General features: G+C 52.4%; 3 protein-coding genes across 10 annotated transcripts; all 3 read right to left on the bottom strand.

Annotated features, from left to right (window-relative positions):
• Positions 1–153: 153 nt before the first annotated feature.
• On the bottom strand, positions 154–4,691 carry PRRT2 (proline rich transmembrane protein 2). 3 transcript variants are annotated; one of them, XM_037065427.1, is made up of 4 exons: positions 3,570–4,689; positions 1,931–2,874; positions 1,458–1,590; positions 154–1,262 (listed from the first exon to the last, which is right to left on the bottom strand). In XM_037065427.1, exons 2-4 carry the CDS (start codon positions 2,807–2,809, stop codon positions 1,252–1,254), a joined length of 1,023 nt encoding a protein of 340 aa, XP_036921322.1. In that variant the 5' UTR covers positions 2,810–2,874; positions 3,570–4,689; the 3' UTR covers positions 154–1,251. The 3 variants fall into 3 exon arrangements, with proteins under 3 accessions (XP_036921322.1, XP_036921319.1, XP_036921320.1); XM_037065424.1 differs by having other exon boundaries at positions 154–1,590; positions 3,570–4,691; XM_037065425.1 differs by lacking the exon at positions 3,570–4,689 and having other exon boundaries at positions 154–1,590; positions 1,931–3,543.
• A 13-nt stretch (positions 4,692–4,704) lies between these two features.
• Positions 4,705–9,743, bottom strand: MAZ (MYC associated zinc finger protein). Of its 6 annotated transcripts, XM_037065421.1 has the most exons (7): positions 9,653–9,743; positions 8,959–9,045; positions 8,024–8,874; positions 7,575–7,638; positions 7,138–7,309; positions 6,111–6,335; positions 5,716–5,812 (listed from the first exon to the last, which is right to left on the bottom strand). In XM_037065421.1, the coding sequence occupies exons 1-6, from the start codon at positions 9,686–9,688 to the stop codon at positions 6,133–6,135; spliced, it is 1,413 nt and encodes a 470-aa protein (XP_036921316.1). In that variant the 5' UTR covers positions 9,689–9,743; the 3' UTR covers positions 5,716–5,812; positions 6,111–6,132. The 6 variants fall into 6 exon arrangements, with proteins under 6 accessions (XP_036921317.1, XP_036921315.1, XP_036921314.1 ...); XM_037065422.1 differs by lacking the exon at positions 6,111–6,335 and having other exon boundaries at positions 4,705–5,812; positions 9,653–9,742; XM_037065420.1 differs by lacking the exons at positions 6,111–6,335; positions 9,653–9,743 and adding an exon at positions 4,705–4,852 and having other exon boundaries at positions 5,706–5,812; positions 8,959–9,506.
• A 733-nt stretch (positions 9,744–10,476) lies between these two features.
• On the bottom strand, positions 10,477–24,606 carry KIF22 (kinesin family member 22). The gene is made up of 14 exons (XM_037065417.1): positions 24,515–24,606; positions 17,945–18,140; positions 16,541–16,668; positions 16,295–16,449; positions 15,860–16,069; positions 15,550–15,780; positions 15,258–15,411; positions 15,009–15,144; positions 12,918–13,086; positions 12,219–12,387; positions 11,805–11,872; positions 10,860–11,072; positions 10,701–10,760; positions 10,477–10,613 (listed from the first exon to the last, which is right to left on the bottom strand). The coding sequence occupies exons 1-14, from the start codon at positions 24,567–24,569 to the stop codon at positions 10,566–10,568; spliced, it is 1,992 nt and encodes a 663-aa protein (XP_036921312.1). The 5' UTR covers positions 24,570–24,606; the 3' UTR covers positions 10,477–10,565.
• Positions 24,607–25,028: the final 422 nt, after the last annotated feature.

Consider the following 25,028-nt stretch of genomic DNA (forward strand, 5'->3'; position numbering starts at 1 on the left):
CGAACCGACTGTAGGACCAACTCAGGCTGGAGGAGAGTTTCATGCAGTCTCCATTTATTGGTGTTTCAGGCTCATGCAGCATCCGACATACAAAAAGGGAGAATCAGTTTGATGTATTTTTTTTTTAGACTTTTAGGTCCCCCCTCCCCACACTTTTTTTTAAAGGAAACAAAAAATCCCGCTGACTCTGAACCGCGTCGTAGCTCGGTCTCCGCCTCCCTATCGGACTGTGGCGCACAACACACCTCCCTCCTCCTCTTACAAAGTAATTAGGTATAGAGCTCTCCGCCCGTCCTCGCACCTTGAGGCTAGGAGCTTTGGTCCTGTTTGGGGGGTTCTTTCATTACAAAGCACGTGAGTGACCTCAGCCCCCTATGCCTTTAAGAAACTCGCAGACACGGTTGGGGCGGGGTGGGGGTGCTGCAGGTCAATTCGGGCTGACAGTGGAGGGTCAATAGCTGCACCCCCTGCCTTCTCCCAGGTGCGTGTTTGGAACAGTGCTCACCACTCCTGCACAAGTCCCCAAACCAGCTCCGATTTGCCAGCTCTGCGACCCCATGGCACCTTGTAGGCATTCAGACCTGGGTGGTCCCAGCAGAGAACAGCACCCGCGCTAGAGAGTCCTCTCCTGACGTCGCTGCCCTCCCCGAGCCTGATCTAAGTGCTGGAGTTTTTGCAGAATAAACGGTGGCAAGACGGTGGAGGAGAGAATCCTTAGGGGAGGAAAGGATGCTGAAGGTAGATGAGGCAGGAGGAAAAAGGGGGTAGAGGGTGTGGAGAGGAAAGGAGAAATGACAAAGGAGAGAAGGAAGAAAGGAATGGGAGAAGATGCAAAGACAGTGAAAGTTGGGGAGGAGGAGATCAGGGTTGAGGTGCCAGGAATTTGGGAGGTTGGAGGAAGTGCAGGAAGGATGGGAGAGATGAAGGTGGGCTGAGAGCAGAGTTTGGGAGATGTTCGGGGAGGTTCCCAGAAGTGCAGAAATAGGGAGACGGAGAGACTGGACTGGCTGCAGGCAGAAGTGCAGGGAGACTGGTAACAGTGCAGGAAGAAGGGAGGCCTACAGTTGGCAGAGGAACCTGGCAAGATGCAGGAGCAGGAAAAAAACTGTAAACAAGGCTGCTCAGGCTCCCTTGGTCCCTATGGGTGTGGGCCTGGGCCATCAACTGGGCTCCCCTCAGGGGAGCAGGGGAGGATGGGCCCAAGGCAGCTCCCAACAGGAATAAAAGTCTTGGAATGCAGGGCAGAGTCCCTCACTTATACACTGTGGAAGAGGAGAGGAAGGGACAGATAGACAGACAGACAGACAGACAGACAGTTTGGGGGAGGGGGGAGACAAGGAGAGACAAAGGAATACAGAGGACAGACAGGAGAGAGTGTGTGTGGGGAGGGAAGAGTTAGTAAAGCCGCCCTTGCCAACCCTTCCATTCCTCCCAGCCTGTCCCAGACCCCCACTCACCGCCTAAGTTGATGACGCAGGACGCGATGATGATGAGGACCCCCCCTACCAGCGCCACGATGCTTAAGAGCTTGGCCACTCGACCCAGACGCTGGGCCCCATCCACATCCCCCTGCTGCAGACTGTTCCTGGACTGAGTTAGGGTGAGGGGTGGGGTACCATGGCCCAGGTCAGGAGAAGCCAGCCCAGCAGGGATCAGGTGAAAGAGTCATCCAGAGGAGACAGGCCAGCCATAGTTAGGGAGGAAGGAGAGAGGCAAGGGGGGGAGGGCACAGGTCAGCAAGGCTGTGTGAAACACGTCTGGATATCCCTCCCACCTGAAGGGATGGGGCAATAGTGGCTCAGAGGGTGAAGTCCTAAGGAGAGGCAAGCAAGGCCCTGTGACTTGGAAGTGAGATCCATGCAGAGAGGGAAGGCCGGGCACTCCTGCGGCTTTGTTCCAGTGCAGGAAGCCAGGGTCCCATGAGGCTCACCATGATGGCATAAGCGAAGGCCACAATGTTGACAGGCCACATGGGGCAGAAGCAGGACAGGATGGCGAGGATGATGTAGTCCCGAGGTTTCTGGGTGCCTTCACCCCCCTCTACACCAGACCCTGCTAGCTGGGAGCTGGGGTGGCGGCTTAGGCTACCTCGGGGAGATCCTGGATGCCCACCATGACCCCTTCCTAATCGGTCTTCCTCAACAAGCTGCTGCAGCATGCGGGGGGTAGCCCCATTGGCTGGGGGGGGTTTTGTTGAGGGTGGTGAGTGAGGCTGGGGGGATGGGCCCTCTTCCCCATCACCAGCCTGCAGGGGAACCACTGCCCCATTCTCCTGCTTTTCCCCTGGACTCTCACTCAAGACCTCAGTGGTGGGGTCCTCCTGGGTAGGAGGCTCTGTCTGAAGGGCAGGCTTGGGTGTGGGCTGGGACCCTGACTGAGGGTCCAGCTGGGAAGTGGGCTCTGAGGCTGACTCAAACAGGCCTGCACACTCCAGGTTGGTCCCCTGATCTGCAGTGACCTCTTTGCTCACTTCTGACTGGGATGCTGGATCTTGGCATGCTTTTTGGGGGCTGGAGTTGGCCTTTGGTTCCCCTCCTGAGCTTGGGCTGAGGTCTTTGGCCTGGGCTGTTTCTGCGGCCCCTGTTGGGATCTCTGTGATTTCTGGAGCCATCCCAGCTTTGGGGTCTGAGTCCATAGGGGCCCCGGTGATGTCTGGACCTGGCTGCAGGGCCTCTGGCTCATCTGGAACCCCAGCTGGGACCTGGAGAGGGCCAGTTTTGGCCTCAGAATGGCCAGGTCCTTCTCCCTGGGTCTGGAGACCCTCCTCTGTCCCCTTCATCCCAGAGACCTCAGAACTGCTGGCTGCCATCTTGAGATGGGAGAGGGGAGAGGGCCTCTGAGGGGAGGACGGAGCAGCAGAGACAGCAGCAAATCCTGGAAGAGGAGGAGACGGGCTTGGTGTGAGGAGGAAAGAGGCAGCTCTCGGAACTGCAGCCTAAGAGGGCTATGTGTCCCTGTCTCTGGGCCAGCCTAGGCTGCCTCTGGAGAGAGGAAGAAAAGTTGCCTTGGGGTGGGATATCTCTGGGGTGGAGTGCTCTGCTCAAATTCTTCTGCTTCTCCGGCAACCCTAGGAAGATTAACCCTTTTGTAAACAGGATCCTCCCATGGTCTCCTCCTGGGTAGGATGGAGGAGACCCCCAACAAGATCCAGCCTCCCAGATCCTAGAAGATGCCCCAGCACCTTAAAATCAAGCTGTGCAGACACCCATACATTCTGACAGGCAGACTGAGCAGAGGCAGGCCCCTTACTCACATAACGCTCCGCATCCTCTCTCCCTACCTGGGTGCCAGTGGGTGCGGTTTTCTTGCTGCGTGTTTGGGGGTGCAGACACCCCCGCTCCTTCCTGAGGGTTCTGGGCATCTCCTCTGAGCCCCTCCTCAGCCCCTCTCTCAGGGATTCCCTTGCCCCCAGGGTGCCCCCAGCGCCTCCACATTCCATTGGCTTGGCGCGCCCAGCACCACCAGCCAGTCGGCCAGCACCCATGTTCCTGTGCAGTGCAGCCCTCCCCGGCGTCTGCCTTTTCTGTGCGTCCACTCCTACCCGCAGCCTCAGGGCATCCCCATCTCACCTGGACACTGGCTTCCAGACTGCTCCGGCTGCTGCCGCCACCGCAGCCGCCACCGTTGCAGCAGCCGCAGCCCAGGAGGGAGCAAGGGAAGGAGGGAGGTGGCGGGTCTCCCCTCCGCTCTGCTTGTCCCCTCCTCTCAGGTCCCCTCCCCTACGCTCTAATGCCGCACGCGGCTGCCCCCGCCCCCCTCCAGGCCCGCCCAAGGGAGCCCCGCGTGCCAGGCCCGCGTTACCCAGGCAACCCGCGGGGGGACCACTCGCGCCAGCTCTCTGCTCCTTCCCACGCGCACCTCCCGGGGGTATCCCCCTTCCCAAGCCCCGGGCCCCTCCCGCCAACGGTCACCGGGGTCCTGGCAGAGAGGGTGTCGGATGAAACGGAGAGGGGTCTGCGAGCAGCAGGTCCTGGGAGACAGGCAGGGCCAGGTGGAGTCACCCCTACCAGCGGAAAGAAGGGAAGGGAGATGAGGCAAAACTTGGGGAGGCTGCAGGGTGGGGTTTCAAGAGGAGGGGCCCTGCGTAACAGGAAGTCCCTCTACCAAGGAAGCCGCAGCAGAAACTGGTATGGGAAGGCTCACTAAAAGGGTCGCTGGAAAGGAGAGGAACTAGGTTTGGAATTCCATGAGGCAGGGCAGAGGCTGCAGGGGCAGTCTGGAACAGCAGGAAGGGGCTGGGGCAGAGGAGCCTGAGTGAAGATGAGACCATACTGAGAATGGACAAGTACAGTTGTTATTCTCAACCTCACCGCTCCCAGTCCTAGGGCTGACTGCCCCTACCTTCCTGCAGCTACATCATCCACCACCACCTCTCAGGGCAACTGTGTGCAGCTATTTGGGTGGGTTGTAGCAACTATTTGGATTTCTAACCCAGGCCTCTTCAAATTTACAGTGGCTGGCTATTCTGCACCTGTCCAGATTGGGTACCCCGAGATCTGGGGGTCCTGGAACTTGCTCTTCACAGCGTCTGGACACTTGCCTTACCCAGAATCTGGGCTGTAGCCACTTGTACTGCCTCCAGGGAGGGAGGAGCCAGAGCTGCAGAAGGAAGAGCAAGGCTGGGGACTGACACCAGGCCCAGGAAGAAACCCTTTGGGGGCGGGAACAGGGGCTTTGGTGAGAGCAATTCATTCAAGCCAGAACCAAGTTTTTATTTAAAATTTATTGTAATGGGATCCACGCAAGAGGGGGTGAAGGGTAGGGAACATGCAGGGGACACTGGAACACGATGACAAGGCCAGGGCCACAGCTTCTATCTTGGGGGAGAGGGATGAAAAGGCCAGGGCTGGAGCTGGGGTGGAAGAGGAAAAGGGGAGACACCAGCTGCCTTCCCCCCAACCCCAGGCAGCACCTCTAGTCCCTGGACCCCCCTATTTACCCTGGCCTCATAAAGTTCCATCTCTTGCCCTGCCTCTGGACCAAGTGGCTCCTTCTTTTGCTCCCTTTGACTTGTTTTCCCCTGACAAATTCTCCAGTAGGATGATGCTTAGGGCCTGACCCTAAACAACCCCACCTTATGAAGGTACCACCTTTGCCTTCCCTGTTTCTGCCTCTTCTCAAATCTCACCTTTTCCCGTCTAGGACAGAATCTTTGATTCCCCTCCTTTCTCTCCTCCCTCCCCCTGGAAAAAAAAAAGCACCAACTCCCCAGGGAGGGGCAGCAGACAGTAGGGGGGACTGGAAGGAGAGCAAGAAGGACCATCAAGGGAGAAGGTTCACAAATCCCTGGAAAGGCAAGGCAGAGAGTTACAGAGAGGAGAGGGGGTGAGGGCAGTGGTTGCTCCTGTCCTCTGCCACCCCTGCCCACTGTCCAGGGAGCTTCAACACAACCAAGAGGACAAGTATGTATGTAGGTAGGGTCAGGTCTGATAGGAAGTAGAGAGGAGCAGGAGAAACAAATTGTTAAAACCTAGTGAATTCCCCTAAGAAACATTTCTTCCTCCTTTCCTTCAGGAGGCTCCTTGGGTGGTGGGGGAAGCAGTGAGGAGTTGGTGGGAAGAGAAGAGTAGAAAGGATATTGTACCAAGGGACTTTCCTCCATTTTCCTCCCCTCTCCCCCTCACCAACTTGGGAGTTCACCAGGGCTGGGAGGGAAGTGGCTGAGAGCTCACAGGCACCCCCTCAGCCCCAGAGAGGGTGCCCACAGCTGTTGGAGGGGCTGCCACTGATGCAGCTGCTGCTGCCGCTGCTGCTGCTGCTGCCGCTGCCGCTGCCGCCGCTGCCGCCGCCATTGGACAAACCTCACCGGTACCTGCATGGTGAGAAACACCAGATCACAGTGCCATCTGAATGGCAAGAGCCTTGCTGCTTTTCCCAGACTCCCGCCCCTGGGACACAGCCGTTGCTCACTTCCTGTTTGGTTCCCAGAGGCTTTGGCCTGTATCCTTACCCAGTTCTCCTGAAGGGCCCTCTCTGTCCCCAGAAGTCTCCCTAACATGAGTGGTAGGATGGACATCCCTGGCCTTCCTGAGATCCCCTATTGGGCCCCTTGAGCCCCCTTGTCCCACACACACCATCCGTCCCCCCCCCAGCCATGCCCCACGCCTTGCCTGGTGGGTGCAGGGGTCCCCCTCAGCAGGTGGACTGTGGCTGGGGGGCATCTCCCGGGACAGGGGGTGCGGCCCCCCCCAGATGGGTCTGCATGTGGCCGGCCAGCTGGGCAGGGGTCTTGCAGTGCACGCTGCACAGCTTGCACAGGATGCGGTCAGCCCGCGGGGCCTGGAGCCCATGGTCCTTCACCGCGTGGATGCGCAGGTATGCTGCCGTGGTGAAGCCTATGGGGGGGGGTTGGGATGGGGGGATGGGGTCAGCCCGATGGAGACCCCAGAGACGGGGTTATTCTCCTAGGCTGGGGACGCCTTCCTCAGATGGTGGCCCTGTCCTCCTCCCACCACATCCTTGGTAACCTGGGGCCAACTACTCTGCTAGGGCTGGTAGGGCACAGCCCCACTCTGAAACTGGGACCTGATTGAATAGGGTCTGCTTCTTGGCACTGGTACCCAGAACCCATTCTCCATAGCTAGGGGATTTCTCCTGTGGTGACAGGCCACTGATTTCTAGACACTTAAAGGGTTGACCCTCAGTAGAGACGGCTGTGTCCCCTCCCTCCAGTATCCCATACAGTCTCAGCCCAGTTATTCAGTGAATAAGCATATCTATTTAAAAGCAAATTTTTCTGCTACTGAAGCAGGGTACATGCTTGTTAAACCCCTGACAGTGTATTCCACTTGTCCCAGAAGCCGAAGATGAGAACTTGTGGCTGCATAGCTGAAACCATCTCTCAACCCTTGGGTATTGGCTCTCTTGACCACTCCTTCCCCAAAGCAGCCATGTCCCATTCCCATTCTGCCCACATACACCCAGAGGCTGACTCTTTGGTACAGCATCTCTTCCAGTTGTAACCTCTTAGAACCTAATGATGTACAGTGGTCCCAAATATCACTTCGTTTGCTTCCTAGTGAGCTCTAGATGCCACAAGCTCTCAGCTACAGCACCTTTAACTCATAATTGTGAAAGGGCCTCTGGCTTTGTCCCCACCCTTTGTCCCTGGCCCTCCCAGCATCCCTCAGCATGTACCTTTGTTGCAGAGCTCACAGACATGATGAGGGCCCTGGCTGTGCACCTTCATATGGTCCGAAATATAAGCCGAGCTCAGCATCTTGCCACATACATGACATGGCACCTTCTCCTCATGTCGTACTGTGTGTGCCCGCAGTCGATCCTTCGTAGCAAAAGCTGCCTCACATTTCTGGGGAAGGGGGAGGGGTGTGGGGGGTGTCAGGAGAGTTAAAGCTTCAGGGAGTGGGGAGAGGGGGCAAGAGGTTAAAGGAATCAGAGCCTTGGGGATCTTTGATCTGTAGGAAATGGGAGTGAGACGATGAGGCCTTGAAGGGATGAGAAAATGGAGTGAAAAAGCAAAAGAGAGAAAAAGGGGGTCTGAGAGGCTGAACTCAGACAACTATAATGAGGATCAAAACCATGAAAACCAAGACAGGAAGAGGTGGGCTTCCTACCTCACATTTGAAGGGCCGTTCTGTTGAGTGCACTTGTCTGACGTGACTGTTGAGGTGATCCGGCCTGGGGATATGTTGGGGGTGGGGTTAGGGCCCTGGGATATGGAAATGTCCCCAAATCTTCCTAACTTAAGCACAAGAGGTCTTTCAAAGTTTCCTGAATTTACCCCCAAGCCCAAGGCTTCAGAGTCCTACTTAGGCAGGAAATCGCTCCCCTGCCTTGTCCACGCCAAGCTTTCCAACAATCCAAGGGCCCACCTCCTTTGCTAAGTACCACCCCCTGCTCCCTGGTAACCCGGAGAGGTTTTTCTTCCTTCCTCCATGGGAGTGGCTCCCAGTCCCCATCCTCAGAAACCTCCTCCCTCCCCACCAGCAAGGCTAGGCCACCTTCATCACAGTCCCTCCCTCCCCACCCACCGCCTAGTGAGCAGCCAAGGCCCCGTGCACACCGGGAGAAGCTCTTGCCACAGTGGGAGCAGTTGTAGGGCTTGTGCACAGCGCCGTCATGTGAGCGCACGTGGTAGCTCATGCGGTCCTTGCGCTTGAAGCGCTGTTGGCACACAGGGCACTGGTAGGGCTTCTCGTCGGAGTGCGACAGCTTGTGTCGATTCAGATGGTAGACGTCGCGGAAGGCCTTGCCGCACATCTCACAGGCGTGGTTCTTCCGGATGCGCTTTCCCGAGGCGGTGGTGGTCACTACGCCACCGGCTGCCACTGCGGCCGCTCCGCCGCCGGCACCCGCCTCTCCCCCTCCTCCGCCGGCTCCACTCAGTTGGGGCACGCTCAGGAGGCTCAGGGGCACCATGGTCGGCATCTTCATAGCACCCGAAGGGACCCGGCCAGCCTTGGCTCCCGTGTGGATGGCCTCGTGCCTCCGGAGGTTGTAGCCGTTCTTGAACTCCTTGGCGCACAGGGCGCAGATATAGGGCCCCTTGCTCTTTGTCTTCTTCTCCAAGGCAGATGTGACTGGGGCCACGGCAACCGTCGAGGTTGGGGCTACGACGGCAGTGGCTGCGGCGATGGTGGCAGCAGAGACAGGGGGCGCGGCCTCGGCAGCGGGTGCCGACACCGGCGGGGGCGGCGGAGGGGGTGCGGGCGGCTGCTTCAGAGCCGCTGTGTCCACTGTGGAGGCGGCGGCCGGGGTTGGGGGTGCCGCAGCAACGGCGGCGGCAGCGGCGGCAGCTGCAGCCGCGGCAGCCGCGGCTGCAGACTCCTGGGCGGCGGCGAGAACCGGGAGCAAGTCCACCTGGAGGGGCTCGGCCGCCTGGGCCTGGGGCGTGGGTGGGGGCGCCGGCGCGGCCTGCGGAGACAAGGCACCGTGTGGGCTGCGGCCGCTGGTAGGCGCCCTCCCGGCCCGGCCCGCCACGGCCGGCCCCCTACTCACCTGGAATGGACTCTGGGCGCAGCCCTGGGAGGCAAAGAAGCGGGACTGGAGCTCAGCCCCGACCTGCAGGGGGTTCTGGGCGTGACCCTGAGGTGGCGGGAAGGAGTTCATGAGGCCGCCCACCCCCCGGGAATCCAGGCCCAGCACGGGGAAGGGGGGGGCCAGCAGCGTGCAAGGGAACACGGGGAACATGGCCTCGGCCACGGTGGGCCCCCTGGGGCTCAGCGGGGGCCGGGGGCGCGGGCCGCACGGGGCCCGGGCTCGGGGCGCCGCCCCCGGCCGGCCGGGTTGGGCCGCGCCGAACGCATGGCCCGAGGGCCGCCCCGCCGCCCGCGCACCCCGGCCGGCGGGAGGGAGGGAAGGAGGGCGCCTGGCTGGCCGCGGAGCGCAGCAGCGACGGTAGGGGCGGGAGGCCCCCGCGGGGCCGAGGACCGGGGGCGGGGGCCCAGGCGGTGGCGGCGGCGGCGGCGGTTGGAGCCTGGCGGGGCGGGGTGGGGGGAGCGAGGGAGCAGCCTCGGCCCCCGCCGCGCGCGCGCCCAGCCGGCGCCTCGGGGAGGGCGGGGGAGGGCGCGAGGGAGGGAGGGGGACAGCTGCGCGCGCACCGGGCGCGCGGAGGGGGGGTGGGACGGGAGGGAGGGAGAGCGGGAGGGGGTGTGGGAAGGGGGGGTGGGGGGCGGGGGGAGGGGGTTGTTACCTGGAAGATGAAGCTGCTCCAGTTGCCGGGATCCATGGCGAAGGGAGGGAGGGAGGTGGCTCGAGCTAACCCTGGGGCGGGAGGAGGAGGAGGAGGAGGAGGAGGAGGAGGAGGAGGAGGCGGCGGCGTCAGTGGGGGAGGGGGAACCCAGGGAGGAGGCGCGTGGGGCGGGCGGGAGGGGGAAAGGAGGAGGAGGGTGGGGGGAGCGGAGCACACTGCGCGCGGGGAGGGCGGGCGGGGGGCGCGAGGACACACAAGAGGCTGGAGCAGGCGCGAGCGCGCGCGCGCGCGAGGCCAACGGGAGGGGGGAGGTAGAAGACGGACTCTGGCGGGAGGAGGCACCGGAGGAGCCGCCCAACAGCCCCAGTCGTCCCAAGCGCGAGACCCCTAAGACGGCCGCTGATTGGCTGACGATGGCACAGGTGGTGGGTGCGCGGGAGACAGTGGCTTCTCTCCCCCCACTTCAAAGATTTTTACCCCCCTCCTCCCTTCGCCAGCGGCCGTTATTTCGCGCGCACGCGCACAAAAAACCGCTGTCGTTGACGATGGGGAGAAAGGGAGCGCGCGCCAAGGGTACAGATGGGGCGGAGCTAAAGGAAGCGCGCGCACGCCTAACGGTCGTTGTCGTCCAGGTTTCGCGTCAGCTTTTTGTTTTATATCGGCCACCGTCCTTTCCAGCTCCAATAGTTTATTTACAACCCTGCGTTGCCGCAGGTTCTTCCAAAGATGGCGCCCAAGGAAGTTGGTGACGGAGATTGTGGCCAGTTCGAAGAGCAATTATACCCCTCGTCCCATCCCCTTAGTCCCAAGAATCAGGCTGAAGCAACGGAGCTAAAACTGTATTTATACAAGAAGCGGTCATACAAGGACTGCACAAAAAAAAAAAAAGCCGTGTGAAGAGAGGAGCTGGCAGTCAGGAAGGGCTGCAGTGCTGGCCCGCGGCGAGACCCAAGATGTTCGCCTGCAAGAGGAGGGAGGGAGAGAGCAGCTTTAGTGCTGGGGGTCTGGAGCAGGCCAGGGAAAGGAGGGAGCCAAGCCATGAGCTCACCTTTAGGAAGGACTCCAGCTGTTTCCCTGACATGACATGCACGCGTTCCAAGTCCTCCACCTGGCAAGACAATAGCGATGAGCAAAGGGTCTAGGGGGTACCAAGCTTTTCCCCAAATCTCCCACCTCCATTCCAGGATTGCCCTCCCTGGGCCATTACCTGGCTGAAGGGGCCGTGGAGCTCCCTCCAGCCCACGATGAGCTGGGCCTTCTTTTGGCCAATGCGCTGCAGGCTGCGCAGATCCCGGGCCGAACCTTCATTCAGCATATCTAGTATTTTTTGGCGTCCATGGGCCAGTAACTCTGGGCTGATCTGTAGCTCCCAGCAGTCCTCAGTCTTCTCCTTTGGCTCTATGGCATCCAGGCACTCCAACTATGAGACAGTGGGAGGTGAGTGACAAAAACAGCAGTTTGCTGTTCAGCCCACTGCGGGCTTTGGACTCCTCTGCCAAGAATAGGAGACTAACAGCGGCTACCTTCCCCGCCCTTTCCAGCCTCTCCTTCCCTCCTGTCGAGTGTGTCTAGAAACTTTCCCTCTGGTCACTGAGCTGAGTCTCATTTTATCCAACTTGTGAAAGAAAGGGAATAGAGTTGCTGTGAAGAATGAGTTTGTAAATGTAAAGCACATAGTGAACCCTTAAATCTGGTCCCTCATTTCTAAAAGATAAGCTCTCTTTTCACTCCTAGGAAAACACATAGGAGAAGGTAGTCAATAAAAGGCTCCTCCCCCAACCATGCCATCTCCATTCTTCCACTGTTTGATTTCTCCAATGTTTAGGTCATGTTTTCCTATAAGGGGCTCCTGAGTTTGTAGCGGGCAGGACCCTGCCTACACACCATACTATTAAGTAGTTACTGAGCATTAGAGCTATCAGGAAGAAAGGAAAGTAACAAATAATAGACAACCGCTCTGCTAGGTACGTGCATATCACTGCATTTCATCCTAAATGTCCTTTGAGTTATGTGTATTCAGACCATATGCACCTTGAAAGAGTTGTAAATAGCTGATAAGTATTGACAGATCACGTAACTCCAATCCCACTGCTCTCCCACTATCCCTTACTTCTAGGCTCTAGGTATAGACTAAGCCTACAGGTACTCTCACCTTCCTCTTGCGGCTTTTCTTCTTCAGGATGTGAATGTCAGCATTTGGGGATGCTGCCTGCTCCTGAACTGAAAGAACTGGAGTCATTACAAAAGCTACTGTTCACCCTCCCTAGTAGCCACTTGCTTCACCCCTCCACCCAAAATTAACTTCTTTTGTTGTGTTTCCACATGACCTTTCTTATACCTGTATTTGAAAGTAATCTCAGTTGGTCTTGTATGATAATGACTCATGCACTTGTCAGTCTACTCCATTGTACTAAGTGTCTAAGAGCAGAGCTCTATTTCAGACCTTTATCACCCATCCCCAGGGCTGGCATATGGTGGAAGGATATGAATGACATGAGGACTACTACTAACACCCCTTTATCTGAAATGTTATCTGTGCCCTCTGGGCCCCCAGAGCCAAACTTACTCAGTTGTAGGGGAATCACCACAGCCTTTTTGAGGGGTTTAGCCACTGTGACTGTGCGGCGGGCAAGAGGTTGGAGCATCGTGGGAGAGTAATTCTCTTTCTCTTTTGAGTCCATGGCCTCCTGGGCCTGCACCTTGGCTTCTAGTTCTTTTTGCTTCATCTTAAGTCTCTGTTGAAAAGGATCAGGGAGGGATGTGACCCAGAATCAACTATAGGGCAGCTGGAAGGACAGTGGGTTAGCAAATTGAGTGTGCAGGTCTCCAAGGCACTAGTGGGCAGGGTGAGGACCAATGGGATAAGGTACCAGGAGACAATTGGAGCCCAATACAATTAAGGGCTTTCTAGTGATCAGAGCTAGTGAAACAAGCTTCTTTTTGAAACAACGAAGGGAGGGACTGTTCAAGCCTCAAGCGAAGAACTGTAAATTTTGAGAGCTAGGTTTTAGGAAATGGCAATGTCTTACATTTGTTTCTTTTACCTGGAATTCTCCCACCCCCTCACCTCCTCCCATCTGATCTCAATTATTTTTCAAAGGTTAGCCATATTAAAGACCTTCAGGAAGAAGCTAAAAAACTGAGGGATTCCAGTGTTGGATGAAAACTAGATGCCAGTCCAGCCTTTCAGTGTCCTTATCTGAAGATCCTCACATTGCTTCTCAAGGCCAATAGGAATTCCAGCCCCAACCTCTGCAACACTTACTTCAATCTCCAAATCCTTCTCCTCCACTGTCTTCATTAGTACCATCCGCTCTCGCTTTGGGGTGCTCAGCAGAGGGGTCCCCTGGGTCCCCCGGGAGCCCAGCAGACGGTCCAAGCTCAGAAGACGCTCCAGCATGGCCGGGTCCATGCTACTTAGCTTCTGTAGGGGGCTGAATAGACAAAGAGGTTATTCCCCACCTACCTCTTCTCTCATCATCCTCTCCAGCAACAGGATTCCCCTCATCATGCCTTAACTTGATGTATTATGTGGTTCCAGAATTTTATGTGTTAACTTGTTGGACAACTCAGAGCAAGTCATCCAGACTCTATGGGTGCAGTGTGGAGATTGATCACTGCCTGCCCAAGTAACCTCTCAGGGATACCAGATCAGGTGAGAAAAAGCATTTAATGAACACCTAATTTCCAGGAATTTGGGGCCTGTGTGCCTGTCCATTTGGAGGAGCAGTCAGAGAAGCTTCACAGAGGAGGTCATCAACACAGCTCTGAAAGCCACTAAAGACCTCAAATGCGCCCTGGCTGGTGTAGCTCGGTGGATTGAGTGCAGGCCTGCGAACCACACGACTGCGATTCGGTTCCCGGTCAGGGCATGTGCCTGGGTTGCAGGCCAGTTCCCAGCGGGGGACCCATGGGAGGCAGCCATAGATTGGTGTTTGTCTCTTTCTCTCCTTCCCTTCCCCTCTAAAGATAAATAAATAAAATATTTTTTTAAAAAAAAGACCTCAAATGCCAAGGGTTTTTCCTGTGGGCAGTAGGAAAGGGCTATTCAAGAAGAGCCCTGAGCATAATAATGCCTAACATCTGTTCCTTCTGTCTGGCGTTTTTACCCCCTCACATCTGATCTCAATTATCATTCAAAGTGAGTTTGATGCCACCTTTCCCATGATGCCTAGCTTGATTGTACGTCATCTTTCCTACACTCTGACCTAGCTTCTCAAGGACAGGGACTGCCTTGTTCTTTACGTGCAAGTGCCTAGGAAGAACAGGATAAAAAAATATCGGTGAACATTAGAAGTCTTTTATTCCTTCCTGGCTCTTACAGAACAAGTAGCTTCTTTACTGCACTCCATATTACCTACATTACATCATTTACTGATGTCTCCATGATATTTCCCCTACCAAAATGTGAGTTCTGTGAGATCTGGGTCTGTCTGGGTCTGATGTGCCCCCATCTCTGAGCTCACCCTCAGAATGTCAATCTGGCAGAGACCTGGCCTGTTCACATGTGATACAGATATGCAAGTATGTATGTTTCTAAGTGTGTGCACATAGGAGAGGGAACTGCTGACAAATAGTTCAGAAGACAAGATGGAAAGACAGGTTTCTGAGTGAACAAGCGCATTTTTATGTATGTCATTCTTCCCCAGCTACAATAGCCCCCTGGGCACTAAACCGTGGCCTCCTCACATCTTTGTTCAGTAATCAGTAGACAGACTTTATTTCGGCTTGGCAGAAATAAGGCAAAATTAAAACTGCACCTGACCCCTTGGAGTTAAGGAGGGCAGGTGGTGAGAGCAAGACCATTAAAAGAGAGGTGTGACCTGAGGATTAGTGCATATTGGGCCATGAGGCTGTAGGAATTGGGGGGAGAGGCCACACACCCAGAAGGGACTCGGTTTAGAGAGGCTTTGTCTGGACTGAAGGTGGAAGGAGGGCAATGTTAGGACAACAACCAGGTTCTCAGAGTTATGATGAGATTGGACTATAACAGGCAGATTGAGAGGTCTCGGCAAGACCTATCTCTTCATTTCTTTCGTGTTTCCTTTGCTTAGCTTTTATCCTCTGGACCTAAAAGACCTGACCCAGAGTACTCCTTGAGCCAGAAGCAAAAGTACTTTTCCAGGAAACAGATGCCCCAACATGTGAGGTTTTTGTCTAAAGGGGTTGGAAAATGGAAAGGGAGGGAACTAGATGCTGAGGCAGGAAGCCTCTGTAGAGCCTCAGGCAGCAGCATCCAGAAGAGGAACAGGTTCACAGCTCACAGATCTGAGAGGCTAAACTCACTGCTGCTCTGCACACAACCCAGACATAATAGGAAAGAGAATATGCCCAAGCTCTGTCCCCATCTGCTCACCTGAAATTCTGGGACACAGAGGTTGGAGGTGCTGGGGGCTCAGGATTCCCAATCTCCTCTTCCTCGGGGCCTTGGGCTCTCTTTGCCTCTGAAGAGCCCACTAGTTCTTTCTGAGACATTTTAACAGGTGCCAAGACTAGGAAAGATGGGGAGGGGAGTATGTCAACCTTTGTGCTACTGCTTCGTGGATTCAACAAACCCCCAATTGTCCAGACTGGCCTTTTCATTCCTGCCAACCCGAGTCCTCACCATGAAGCTGTAGGCTCTCATTGGTAAAAGGTCGGTTGATCACCTCCTTGGACCTGGCAGCAAAGTTGAGTGCAGAGACCGTGTCTAGGTAGAAGCATTTCTCAGGGGCAATGTTGGCAATGAGGATGCTGTGGGCTGAGCCACCCAGAGAGTCCTGAGGGATGGGCATTGGGCAGGATGGGCTGGTCAGAAGGCCCCCTATTTTCATTCTTTGACTGCTGCTTCTCAGTACCCCAGAAGGCATAACCACCTCCTTCTCCAGCCCCTTTTGCCCTCATATGGATGGCCTGACCTGCAACAGGCGAGTGAGCTTGCTGTCCCGGTAGGGCACACGAGGAAGGCCCTGGTTTAGTGCATCCACCACCTTGCCCAGTACAAAGAGGGAGGAGTTAATGGCTCCACTCTCCTTCAGCCTCAGGCCCTTATTGCCTGTGCGCCGGTTGTCCTCTGAGCCAGCCAAATCAATCAGGTAGAGTTTCCCCTCCCGTTGGCGAAACGGGGCCAAGCGTTCCCGCTGATCCACCTAGGGGTAAGAACAAGGGCCCTAGGCTTAGCTCAGGCCCAAGGGGCTTCTCAGGTCCTCACCTGTCAGTGGGCCTCACCTTAACCAGAAGCACAGCATGGCTGCGGGAGGAGCGCTGGTTGAGTCGGGTAGCTCCTACAGTCCGATTTCGACTGGCTGGCAGGAAGTGCTGCTCAAAATCAGCAAAGCTAGTGATGGGCTTCTGTGTGAGGCCTGGAATCAGTATGTTTCCTCGACAGTCTTCTCGGATCACCAGATCTCCAGATGCAGGGTCCAGGAGGTCTAATACCTATTGGAGCAGTGAGAGGTAGGGCTAATTTTCCTGTCACAGGCTGCTTCCTTCCTGGGGATCAGTCTTCTTTGCTCTGCTGGATTCTCAAAGTTGTACCATCTGCTACCCCAGCCTCTGTCTTTTCAGGTCTAAGCTCCTTGCTACAGCAGAACTTCATGTTCTAGAACTCGGTCTTACTTTGATCCTTTGTCTCTCTCCTCCCCAATCAGAGCAGGGCCTCACCTTTTCCTGGTAGATCTCTAAGTAGGACATTGTGACAGAGAGGGCCCATGGGCAGCCCTCAGCACCCTCCTCCCTTGTGAGCTGTAGGAGGTCCATGAGAGCCCGGGGAATCACTCCAGGTTGCTCTGGGCTGCCCAGCATTGTATGTGTCTTCCCTGGGAAAGAATACAGAGAGCTGTGAGATTTTCCTTCCAACTCCATAGTCCTTTCTAACCCATAGCTGTTATTTTTCTGGCTCTCCCTTACCTGCCCCTGTGGGCCCATAGGCAAGCACACTGGCATTCTGCCCTTCTAACAGGTGCCTTAGGATTGGCTGCACTGATCCAGCATAGATGTCCTGCTGAGAACTCCTCTCCCCATAGAAGGCATCAAACCTGCAAGCAGGAAGAAAGCAGGGAAATGATGGATAGTTCCAATCTCACCCAGACCTAGAGGAAAATACTGGCCTCGGATTTAAGAGTCTCTATGCCTTTTCTTACACAAAGGCCCTCAAAAGCACCCACTGAACACCTGTTCCATCCCAGTCCCTGTTCTGGCATTAGGAATACAGAGATGAATCTGACATCCCTGCTCTTGGGAGTTCTGCAGTCTGTTAAGATGGATACATAGCCATACTTTGCTGTGATTCAGGAAACAAAAATACACCAGAAAAAGTAACTGATTCTGCTGGAGGAAGGAAGATTTTGCCAGAGAAAAGAAAGACATCCTAAGTATCAAAAATAGCTCACAGACAAGACATGGTATGAAAGGTCAGGACTTCCCAATCTTTTTCACATCACAGTATATATAGAATAATAGTATTTGTGCACCATAATGGAATAAATAGAGGATGCTGCTTATGACTAGATGAGACTCAATGCACCTACAGTTCACTCACTGCACTCTGGTAGAGATGCTGTGGCTAAGGCCACAGCAGGGATTAATGTAAGCAGAATATAGCATATATTGGGCAGATGAGGCTGGAAAGAAATCAAAGCCGAACCATTAAGGGCCCAGAACAGGGTTGGCAAACTTCTGTAAAAAGCCAGAGAGAAAATATTTTAGACTTTGTGGGCCACATGGCTCCTTTCACAGTTATTCAATCTTGCCATTGGAAAGCAGATTTAGGCAATACGTGAATAAATTAGCATGGTTATGTTCCAATTAAGTTTTATTATAAAGACTACTGGTCAAACTCCTGCAGACCATAGTTTGCCACCCCCTGATTTAGGGTGACAGGGCAAGGAGTATGAACTTTGAAATTCCAGTGGAATTTTAAGGTAGCCGTCTTCATGAGTTCTGCCCCCCAAGTCTGGGTGATTTTCTGCGACACCACCCAGCTGCAGCTTGGGTTGGTTGGCTGGTTTGTTTCCCCAACCCTTCCCACACCTCCCCAGATCTTAGTTGGGGCTCCCCTTTATTGCTCCTTCCCTACATTATGCCTATTTCCCTCATAAAACATTATTATGTATGCCTGATTCAGCCTCTGGTCTTTCCCCACAGCAGATTCATCACAATGGGCAACTGTAAACACTTCCTGAATGAAAAAATGAAGGTGTGGGGAACAAAGGCGTGCTAAGGAAGGAACAAGGATCCTGAGGAAGCACGTCTGAGAAACTATGGGCAGGCCTAGGAAAGAGGTATGGGAAGGAAAAATGGCCTAAACCTTACTGGTATTTGAGAGTCTCCTGGTGGTTCCTCCAGTTGGCAATCTCCAGTGAATAGCTGTCCAGGCCCCGTACACAGGGGATATCATTTGCTTCAGCTGCTTCATCCACAAAGGGCCTCAGTCTCACAGCCACCCTTACTCGAGCTGGAGGTGGGCGCCGACCAGCTCCCACCTTTCTTAGCCGACAGCGACCAGCTCCTGGAGAAGAGAAGTTTTAGCATGAAGTATGTATAGCACAGAAGAAATAGGGACCAGCTTTGCTGAGATGTAAGGGCAGGAGTATTAGAGGAGGAGGTATCTGACATAGCTGAGCTCTGAAGGATGAATAGGAGCTTGCCAAACATACCAGCTAGAAGGAATAGCATGTGCAAAAAAAGCAGAGAGGTATGAAAGCATGGGATCTCTTGGAGAACTGGTAAGGCACTACTCTGTGTGTGTTGTTAGCGAGGGCAAGCAGAGAAGGACAAGAATGGAAGATAAAAATGAATCAAATATATAGTCTCAGGCAGTGTATGGTGAGGGGGGAAGTTTGGAGGAGAGAAATTACATACACATCAGAGACTGTAAATAAGCACTCACTACATGCCAAGCACACTTTAATCTTCATGGTGTCTCTGAAAGATAGGTTCTATTAGTCCCATTTTATTAATAAAGTATACCTCGGGCCATGTAGCCATTACTTCATCTTATAGCCTATATTGTCTTTTCTACTCTTCGAAGGAGGAATAAGCAAAGCCTAAAAGCAAAACAAAGTCCCAGCATCTTAGAAGACTAGAGACACTCATAACCAGGGTAAGGGAAGAAGGCCTGAAGGCTGGGACCCTGGGGATACCATTGGGAGGACCAGTGGCCACAGCTCATTTTGGGAGCTCCTTTCCATCCTGGCCATGCTGTGGGTGTCTCCAAGCTTGGCCTCAGTTCCTTCTCTGCTCTTCAAGTAGAGGTGGGGTGTAGACTGTAATGTGTACTCAAATAACCTGGAACACCTGAGATTCTACATTTTTAGCAAACTCCCAGGTTATGCTGCTGCTGATGTTGGGACACACTTTAAAACTAAAAAAAAAAAAAAAAAAAAAAAAATCCTCACCCAAGCATATGTTCATTAATTTTAGAGAGAAAGAGAGAGATATCAATATAAAAGAGAAACACTCATCAGTTGCCTCCCACATGTACCCCAACTGGGTATCAAGCCCACAAACTTTCGGTGTACAGGACGGGGCACCAACCAACAGAGCCCCCTGGCTGGGGCGGGACGTACTTTGAATTGCCAAGGTGTAGTGGACTAGCACCAGACAGGGTAGTTTAAGGTTTAAGAGCTGACATTTGTCCACACCTAAAGCCACTCAGTTTCTGTGCCTCCATGTCTTACCTGGGGTTTATAATACGTATTTACATGTGATATATGCACACACACATGCACCAAACTGGTAATGATGGCCTTCTCTTAATGGGGAACTATGCAGGTTTATTTAAGTGCTGTAATGCCGTAACGTTTGCATTAAAAAAAAAAAGGAAAAAAAGAATTGCGCTGTTTGGAACGGATGCGCTTGAAAGGCAGCCCCTGGTCTTTCTCTGTCCCAGCTTAGTTCGCAAAAGGCACTGACATGCAGTCCTTCTTTATGTAAGTGTTCTGCTCAGTTTGCTTTCGATAATTAAATCTAAGTCATTAAAAAAGATTGAGTATCATTAGAAAATACATGAAAAAAAATTTAAAAACCTCTTTATTTTTGTGAGGATTGAATGAGCTTAAAAAAATGTTATGAGGAAAGTAGTTCCCTATTCTATGTTGGAGGAAACCATACTGCAGTTCACAGCTAAAAGCAAAATTCAAATTATTATATACCAACCAGGAGAGTTTTTGGCAGCTCTGACTCACTCCTTTTTGCTGGCTGAGGGAGCCATAGGCCTCATATAAGTCAAGAGGCTGGTATGTGTTGACCAACACAGAAACAACAAGACAAAAGAGGCAGACAGACTACCCCTGGGTAGAATCTTATACATAAGTAAGGCTTACCCATGAGCAGATGGCCTATTTCAATAACTGGGCCTCCGTTCCTTCACCTAACAAATGAAGCTAATTATATCATTTCTCACTTTATGGTTTACAAAGTACGTGGGCATACAGTTTTAATTTGATCCCCATCGCAATCCTGAAAGCCAGCAGCAAGTAAGTAGAAATTAAATTCTCAGTTATTAGCTTGTGACATTGATCAAGTGACTTAACATCCCTTTGTCCCTGTGTCCTTGTCTATAAAATGGGGTGGCACGGGCCTTGGAAGACCTTAATGAGGATTAAAAGAAATGACATAAAATTCCAACACAAGAACTAGAACAGACGAAGTAGATTCATTATTCAAGATAAGGCAGCCTGGATTCAAGTCCAAACTCTACCACTTACAACTAGCTAAATAACCTAAGGAAGTAATTTTCTATTCTTGTGTCTTAATTTCCACACCTGTAAAATGGGAGCAAATAAATATACCTACTAATTGGGTTGTTAAGGCAGTAAATAAGGTAATTCATGTAAAAGTGCTTAGAATAGCATTGGTTCTTGGTAAAAGCTCAGTGTTTTCTATTTACCCCCCATTTTTCAAATGAGGGAACCTCAAACAGAGAGGTTCGATAAGTTGCCCATTGCTGGCTAGTGACAGAGCTTCAAAGAAAGGTCTGACCCCAAAGTTCATGATATGACTCCCCAGGCCATCCCAGCACCTTCATCTTTGTATCCCTATGGGCTTTGGAGTCTAATACAAGTTCCATCTAACAGCTATGTGAACTTGGGAAGGCTTAATGTCTGCAAGCTTTAAACTTTATAAAGTTCCTCTTTATAAAAGTAACAATATCTATCCATCTACCTCTCAATCAAATAACAGTATCCTTATAAGATTGTCAGGAGTCATAGAAAAAGTATACACTTTTTAGGCACAGTGCTGGCAGCAAGTGCTCCTGAGTGTTAGCTATTGTTGTTACTATTACATTCTTTCTCTTGCTACCTACTTACCAAGGCAGCAACTAGCTTCAGCCCTCACTATTCAGCAAGATTACCAATGACCCCTTACTGCTAAATCCAGTAGGCATGCTTTGTCTCCATCCTGATTCCCCAGCAGTATTCAACAACCTGATCTGTTTTCCTTTGGAAAATGTACTTTTCCCTTAGTTTCCAGGCCACCCACTCTGTTTATGCCTTCTGAGTTTCTGCCATTCCTAAATGTTTTTCCTAGGCTCCTTCTATCCTCTCTGTAGATCAGGATTGCTCATTTTGGCTCTATTGACATTTTGGGCTGCATAATTCTTGTGGTGGGGCTGTCCTGTGCATTGCAGGATATTTAGCATACATGCTAAACACATAAACACTTATGCCATGGCATTTCATGCCACCCTTCTCCCCAATTATAACAACTAAAGATGACCCCAGATAAAAGCCCCCATGGGAAACAGAATTGCCTTTAGTTGAGAAGCACTTCTCTGATTCATTTCACAGGCATGGTCACCTGCTCTCTTGGCTTTGATTACTGTCCTAAAGCTGATAAATCCTAAGTGACACCTCCACACCAGCGCTTTTTCCTGAGCTTCAGACCCACATTCCAGGCTGCTGCCCTGGCATCTTCTCTTACATGGTTTGAAGGTACATGGAACCCCACCTGTCCTAAACTGAACTCTTCCCCTTCCCTCGGCAACATCATCCTCCTGTGCTCTCAAATGGAAATGAAAGGAACCAACCCCCAAATGGGAATCTTTCTTAACTTCACCTTCTCTCTCACCTCCCACTTCAGTTATTCATTACATCTGTCAATTCTACCTTTTTAAATGAGTCTACTTCTCCCTATCCCACCGCACAACCTTTGCCAAGGTGGTCATCATCTAAACAGTCTCCCAGCTGGTCTGCCTGCCTCCAGTCTCACTCCCCTGCAATCATTCTCTCTCCACTGCCTTCCTTACACTGTAAAGTGCTCAACCACAATAAATCTCCTCACACACCAAGTTCCCACAACACACCAAGTTCGTTCATACCTTTGGGCCTTTGCACATACTATTCTTTCTCCCTCCAGTATCTCTGTATCCCACCAAGTGATTGAGGTAAACACATTACCTTCTCTAAAAACACCTTCCCATTTAAAATAACTGCCCACTAAGGCTCTGTTAGGTGTACCCATGGCTCTCTTTAGCTTCTTCATCCAAGCACTGGTAACACACCACTGTAATGCATCATTTGTCTGTCTTTTTCCGTCTAACTATGAATTTAGTAAAAACCATTCTTACTGTGCTCACCTTTACATCCCCAATACCTAGCACAGAGTAGGCTCTCAGAGTATTTGCTGAACAAATTAAGATTTGATGGGTAAACTAACATAAAACATTAACTTGTTTCCTGTTTTCATCAGAAAAGTGGCTCACTGCCATTCTTGCCCCAAAGCTCCAGGTCCAGGAGAGGAAGGAAGAGGCGCATGTAAACAACTGCTTATGGGACAAGAGTCTCTCCACTTCATCACGAAAGCAACTTCAAGGTTGTGTGAGGCTAACACTTATTTCTTCTAATTTTCCCCTGTCCTACAATTCCCAAAGTTTCATTCAACTTAACTCTTCCCTCCTTTATGATGAGGAAATTGAGCCAAAGAGAACATCTTTGGCCTCTCTTTACATCATAAATAGGAAATCACTTGGTAGTTTTGTGTCCTGCCAAGGTCTGGCAAACTCCTATTTAACCTTTGACGCACACCCCAAGTGTCACTTCTTTACCAAAGTCCTCCCAGAACACCCAAGGACTTACTTCGGATCTGTCCTCTCTATAGCAGTTCATGCATGTCTCTCGTTGCTTTTCATGTTATGTTTTTATGATTATCTACTAAAACAGAGTATAAGCTCCTCTAGGGAAGGGTTCATATTCATTCAAGTGTTTTTATGATACCTACTATAACCAGACACAGTGGGTCTTGGAAGAATAAGAGCAGGTTGGGTCTGGACAGCAGGAATTCTATGTGCTTGGACATAATGGTTATCAGCAGAGGCTCTAGAGAGTCAGACTGCCTAAGTGTGAATTCAGACCCCAATTTTTTTAAAGATTTTATTTATTTATCTTCAGAGGGGAAGGGAAGGAGGGAGAGAAATGTCAATGTACAGTTGCCTCTCATGCGTCCCCTGCCAGGAACTGGCCTGCAACCCAGGCATGTGCCCTGACTGGGAATCGAACTGCAATTGTGTGGTTCGCAGGCCCGCACTCAATCCACTGAGCTACATCAGCCAGGACCAGATCCCAATGTTTACCAATTGTGTTAACTTTGAACAACCTATTTAACGCATTTATCGTTCAGTTTCCCTATCTGTAAAACCAGGACAATAACAGTAAACCACCTCAGCCCTGGCCAGGTGGCTCAGTTGGTTGGAGCATCGTCCTGTACACCTAGGTTGCAGGCTTGATCCCCAGTCTGGCACATACTTCCTGATCGATGTTTCTTTCACATCATAATGTTTCTGTCTCTCTCCCTTCCTCTCTCTAAAATTAATAAATATATCCTCGGTGAGGATTAAAAAAAATAGCCCTGGCTGATGTGGACTGAGTGCTAGTCTGCAAACCAAAGGTCACCAGTTCAATTCCCAGTCAGGGCACATGCCTGGGTTGTGGGGCCAGATCCCCAGTTAGGGGGCACGCGAGAGGCAACAACACATTGATGTTTCTTTCCCACTTTCTCCCTCCCTACCCCTCTTTCTAAAAATAAATAAATAAAAATCTTTAAAAAATAGTAAACCACCTCATAGCATTATGTGGAGACTAAATGATTCATCACCATAAAGTTCTTACAACTGTGCCTGGCACCTAGCAAGGGCTCACCATGTGTCTGACTTTCAATTAAAAAGGGTTGCTTCTCCACAGGGCATGACAAACAGTAAGGGGACTCGAATAAATTACCGTGGTTCCCACCCTAACCACTGACCAGAATTCGGAAGGCAGCGGAGACAGATGTAAATGAATGCAAGATTCTGAATGTCCTAACAGCCTTTCCAACCCTAAAATAGCATTGACCTTCCCCGGCTAGAGTAAAGAAAACAGTCCCTAACTTCCCTTTCCTGTGGTCTCAGTACGTCTTATGCTGTCAACTCATATCCAGCTGCAGTCCGACTAAACCTCGCTGGCCTTCCTACATGTCTTAGGGATCTCCCCGGACCAGAACATGTCTTACAGAGAATCCTTCTCTCTAAACGTGCAACCAGCTGCATTCTTTCTGTCCTTACAGTTGGCGTGTTTACCACTTTTCTCTCGTTTACTCACGTAATCTCGTAAGATGGGGTCATCGCCCCCACTTTACAAAGAAATCGAAGCGCACAAAGGAAAAGTGAGCTGGGCTCAAACGAGGCTCTAAGTGCCTGAAATCGGGTCTCAACCCGAGTGTACTGATCGGCGGGAAGAGTGGGAGACAGTGGGAAGAGAGAGGTGAGCTGAGCAGTTTGCGACTCCCATCCTTCGCCGCCTATCCCTGCGCCCCTCAGAGAAAACCCTCGGAGCCCGGATTACATTCCGACGCATCACCCCACCAAGCTCCAGACCTCGGCCACCAGCCTAGGACCAGTTCATGTACCTGAGGTCACTGTCGCCATCTCGCGTCGCCTCGGAAGCGTCGGGACCCCCGACATTCCACTGCTTCCTTGGACCCGCCTCTCCTATTCGAATTTCCCGGTGCCCCGCCCCCTCTCTTAGACTCCACCAATCATAGCTATTCGCCGCCGGAAGTCGCTGCAGCAGCCTGCAACATCCCGCCCTTTAGCCCTAGCCTTGGAGTCCGGCAAGAAAAAGGTTCCGCTGCCGCAGGACGCAAGCGTGCACGTTAGCGGTCCAGCCGTTGACGTCCCGGCCCGCGCCCCTGGGCAAACCCCGGGCGTTGGCGATAGTGGCCTTTTGGGGGAGCTGCTGAGTTCTTCCAGTTTTGAGGCGCACATTTGCGTAAGTGCAGAATTTTCGCCTCATGCAGACAGTGATCGATTTATCCAAAAATTTCCCTGAGCCGAATACTATTCTCGTGGCAGAAGATTCGGTGATTATATGAGGAAGGAAAATGTTGCGTGGGAACGGGATTATTCTAAACGACTGGTAAC

The sequence above is a fragment of the Sturnira hondurensis genome, unplaced genomic scaffold, assembly GCF_014824575.4.
Source record: "Sturnira hondurensis isolate 20B ecotype Veracruz unplaced genomic scaffold, ASM1482457v3 Scaffold0015739, whole genome shotgun sequence".
Lineage (NCBI taxonomy): Eukaryota > Metazoa > Chordata > Mammalia > Chiroptera > Phyllostomidae > Sturnira > Sturnira hondurensis.

Bases quoted from the DNA above. Each gene is read 5' to 3' on its own strand.
- KIF22 (XM_037065417.1), bottom strand. From the start codon at position 24,569: ATGTCGGGGGTCCCGACGCTTCCGAGGCGACGCGAGATGGCGACAGTG. The intron at 16,669-17,944 runs GTAAGGTTTAGG...TCCTGCTTGCAG, and splicing joins CAGGAGACTCTCAAATACCA to GTTTGATGCCTTCTATGGGG. The intron at 11,873-12,218 runs GTAAGTTTGGCT...CAGTTCTTTCAG, and splicing joins GGTGATTCCCCTACAACTGA to TTCAGGAGCAGGCAGCATCC.
- MAZ (XM_037065418.1), bottom strand. From the start codon at position 9,150: ATGTTCCCCGTGTTCCCTTGCACGCTGCTGGCCCCCCCCTTCCCCGTG. The intron at 7,639-8,023 runs GTGTGCACGGGG...ACATATCCCCAG, and splicing joins TGTGGCAAGAGCTTCTCCCG to GCCGGATCACCTCAACAGTC. The intron at 6,336-7,137 runs GTACATGCTGAG...CCCCCCCCATAG, and splicing joins CTGTGAGCTCTGCAACAAAG to GCTTCACCACGGCAGCATAC.
- PRRT2 (XM_037065424.1), bottom strand. From the start codon at position 2,809: ATGGCAGCCAGCAGTTCTGAGGTCTCTGGGATGAAGGGGACAGAGGAG. The intron at 1,591-1,930 runs GTGAGCCTCATG...ACCCTAACTCAG, and splicing joins CCTTCGCTTATGCCATCATG to TCCAGGAACAGTCTGCAGCA.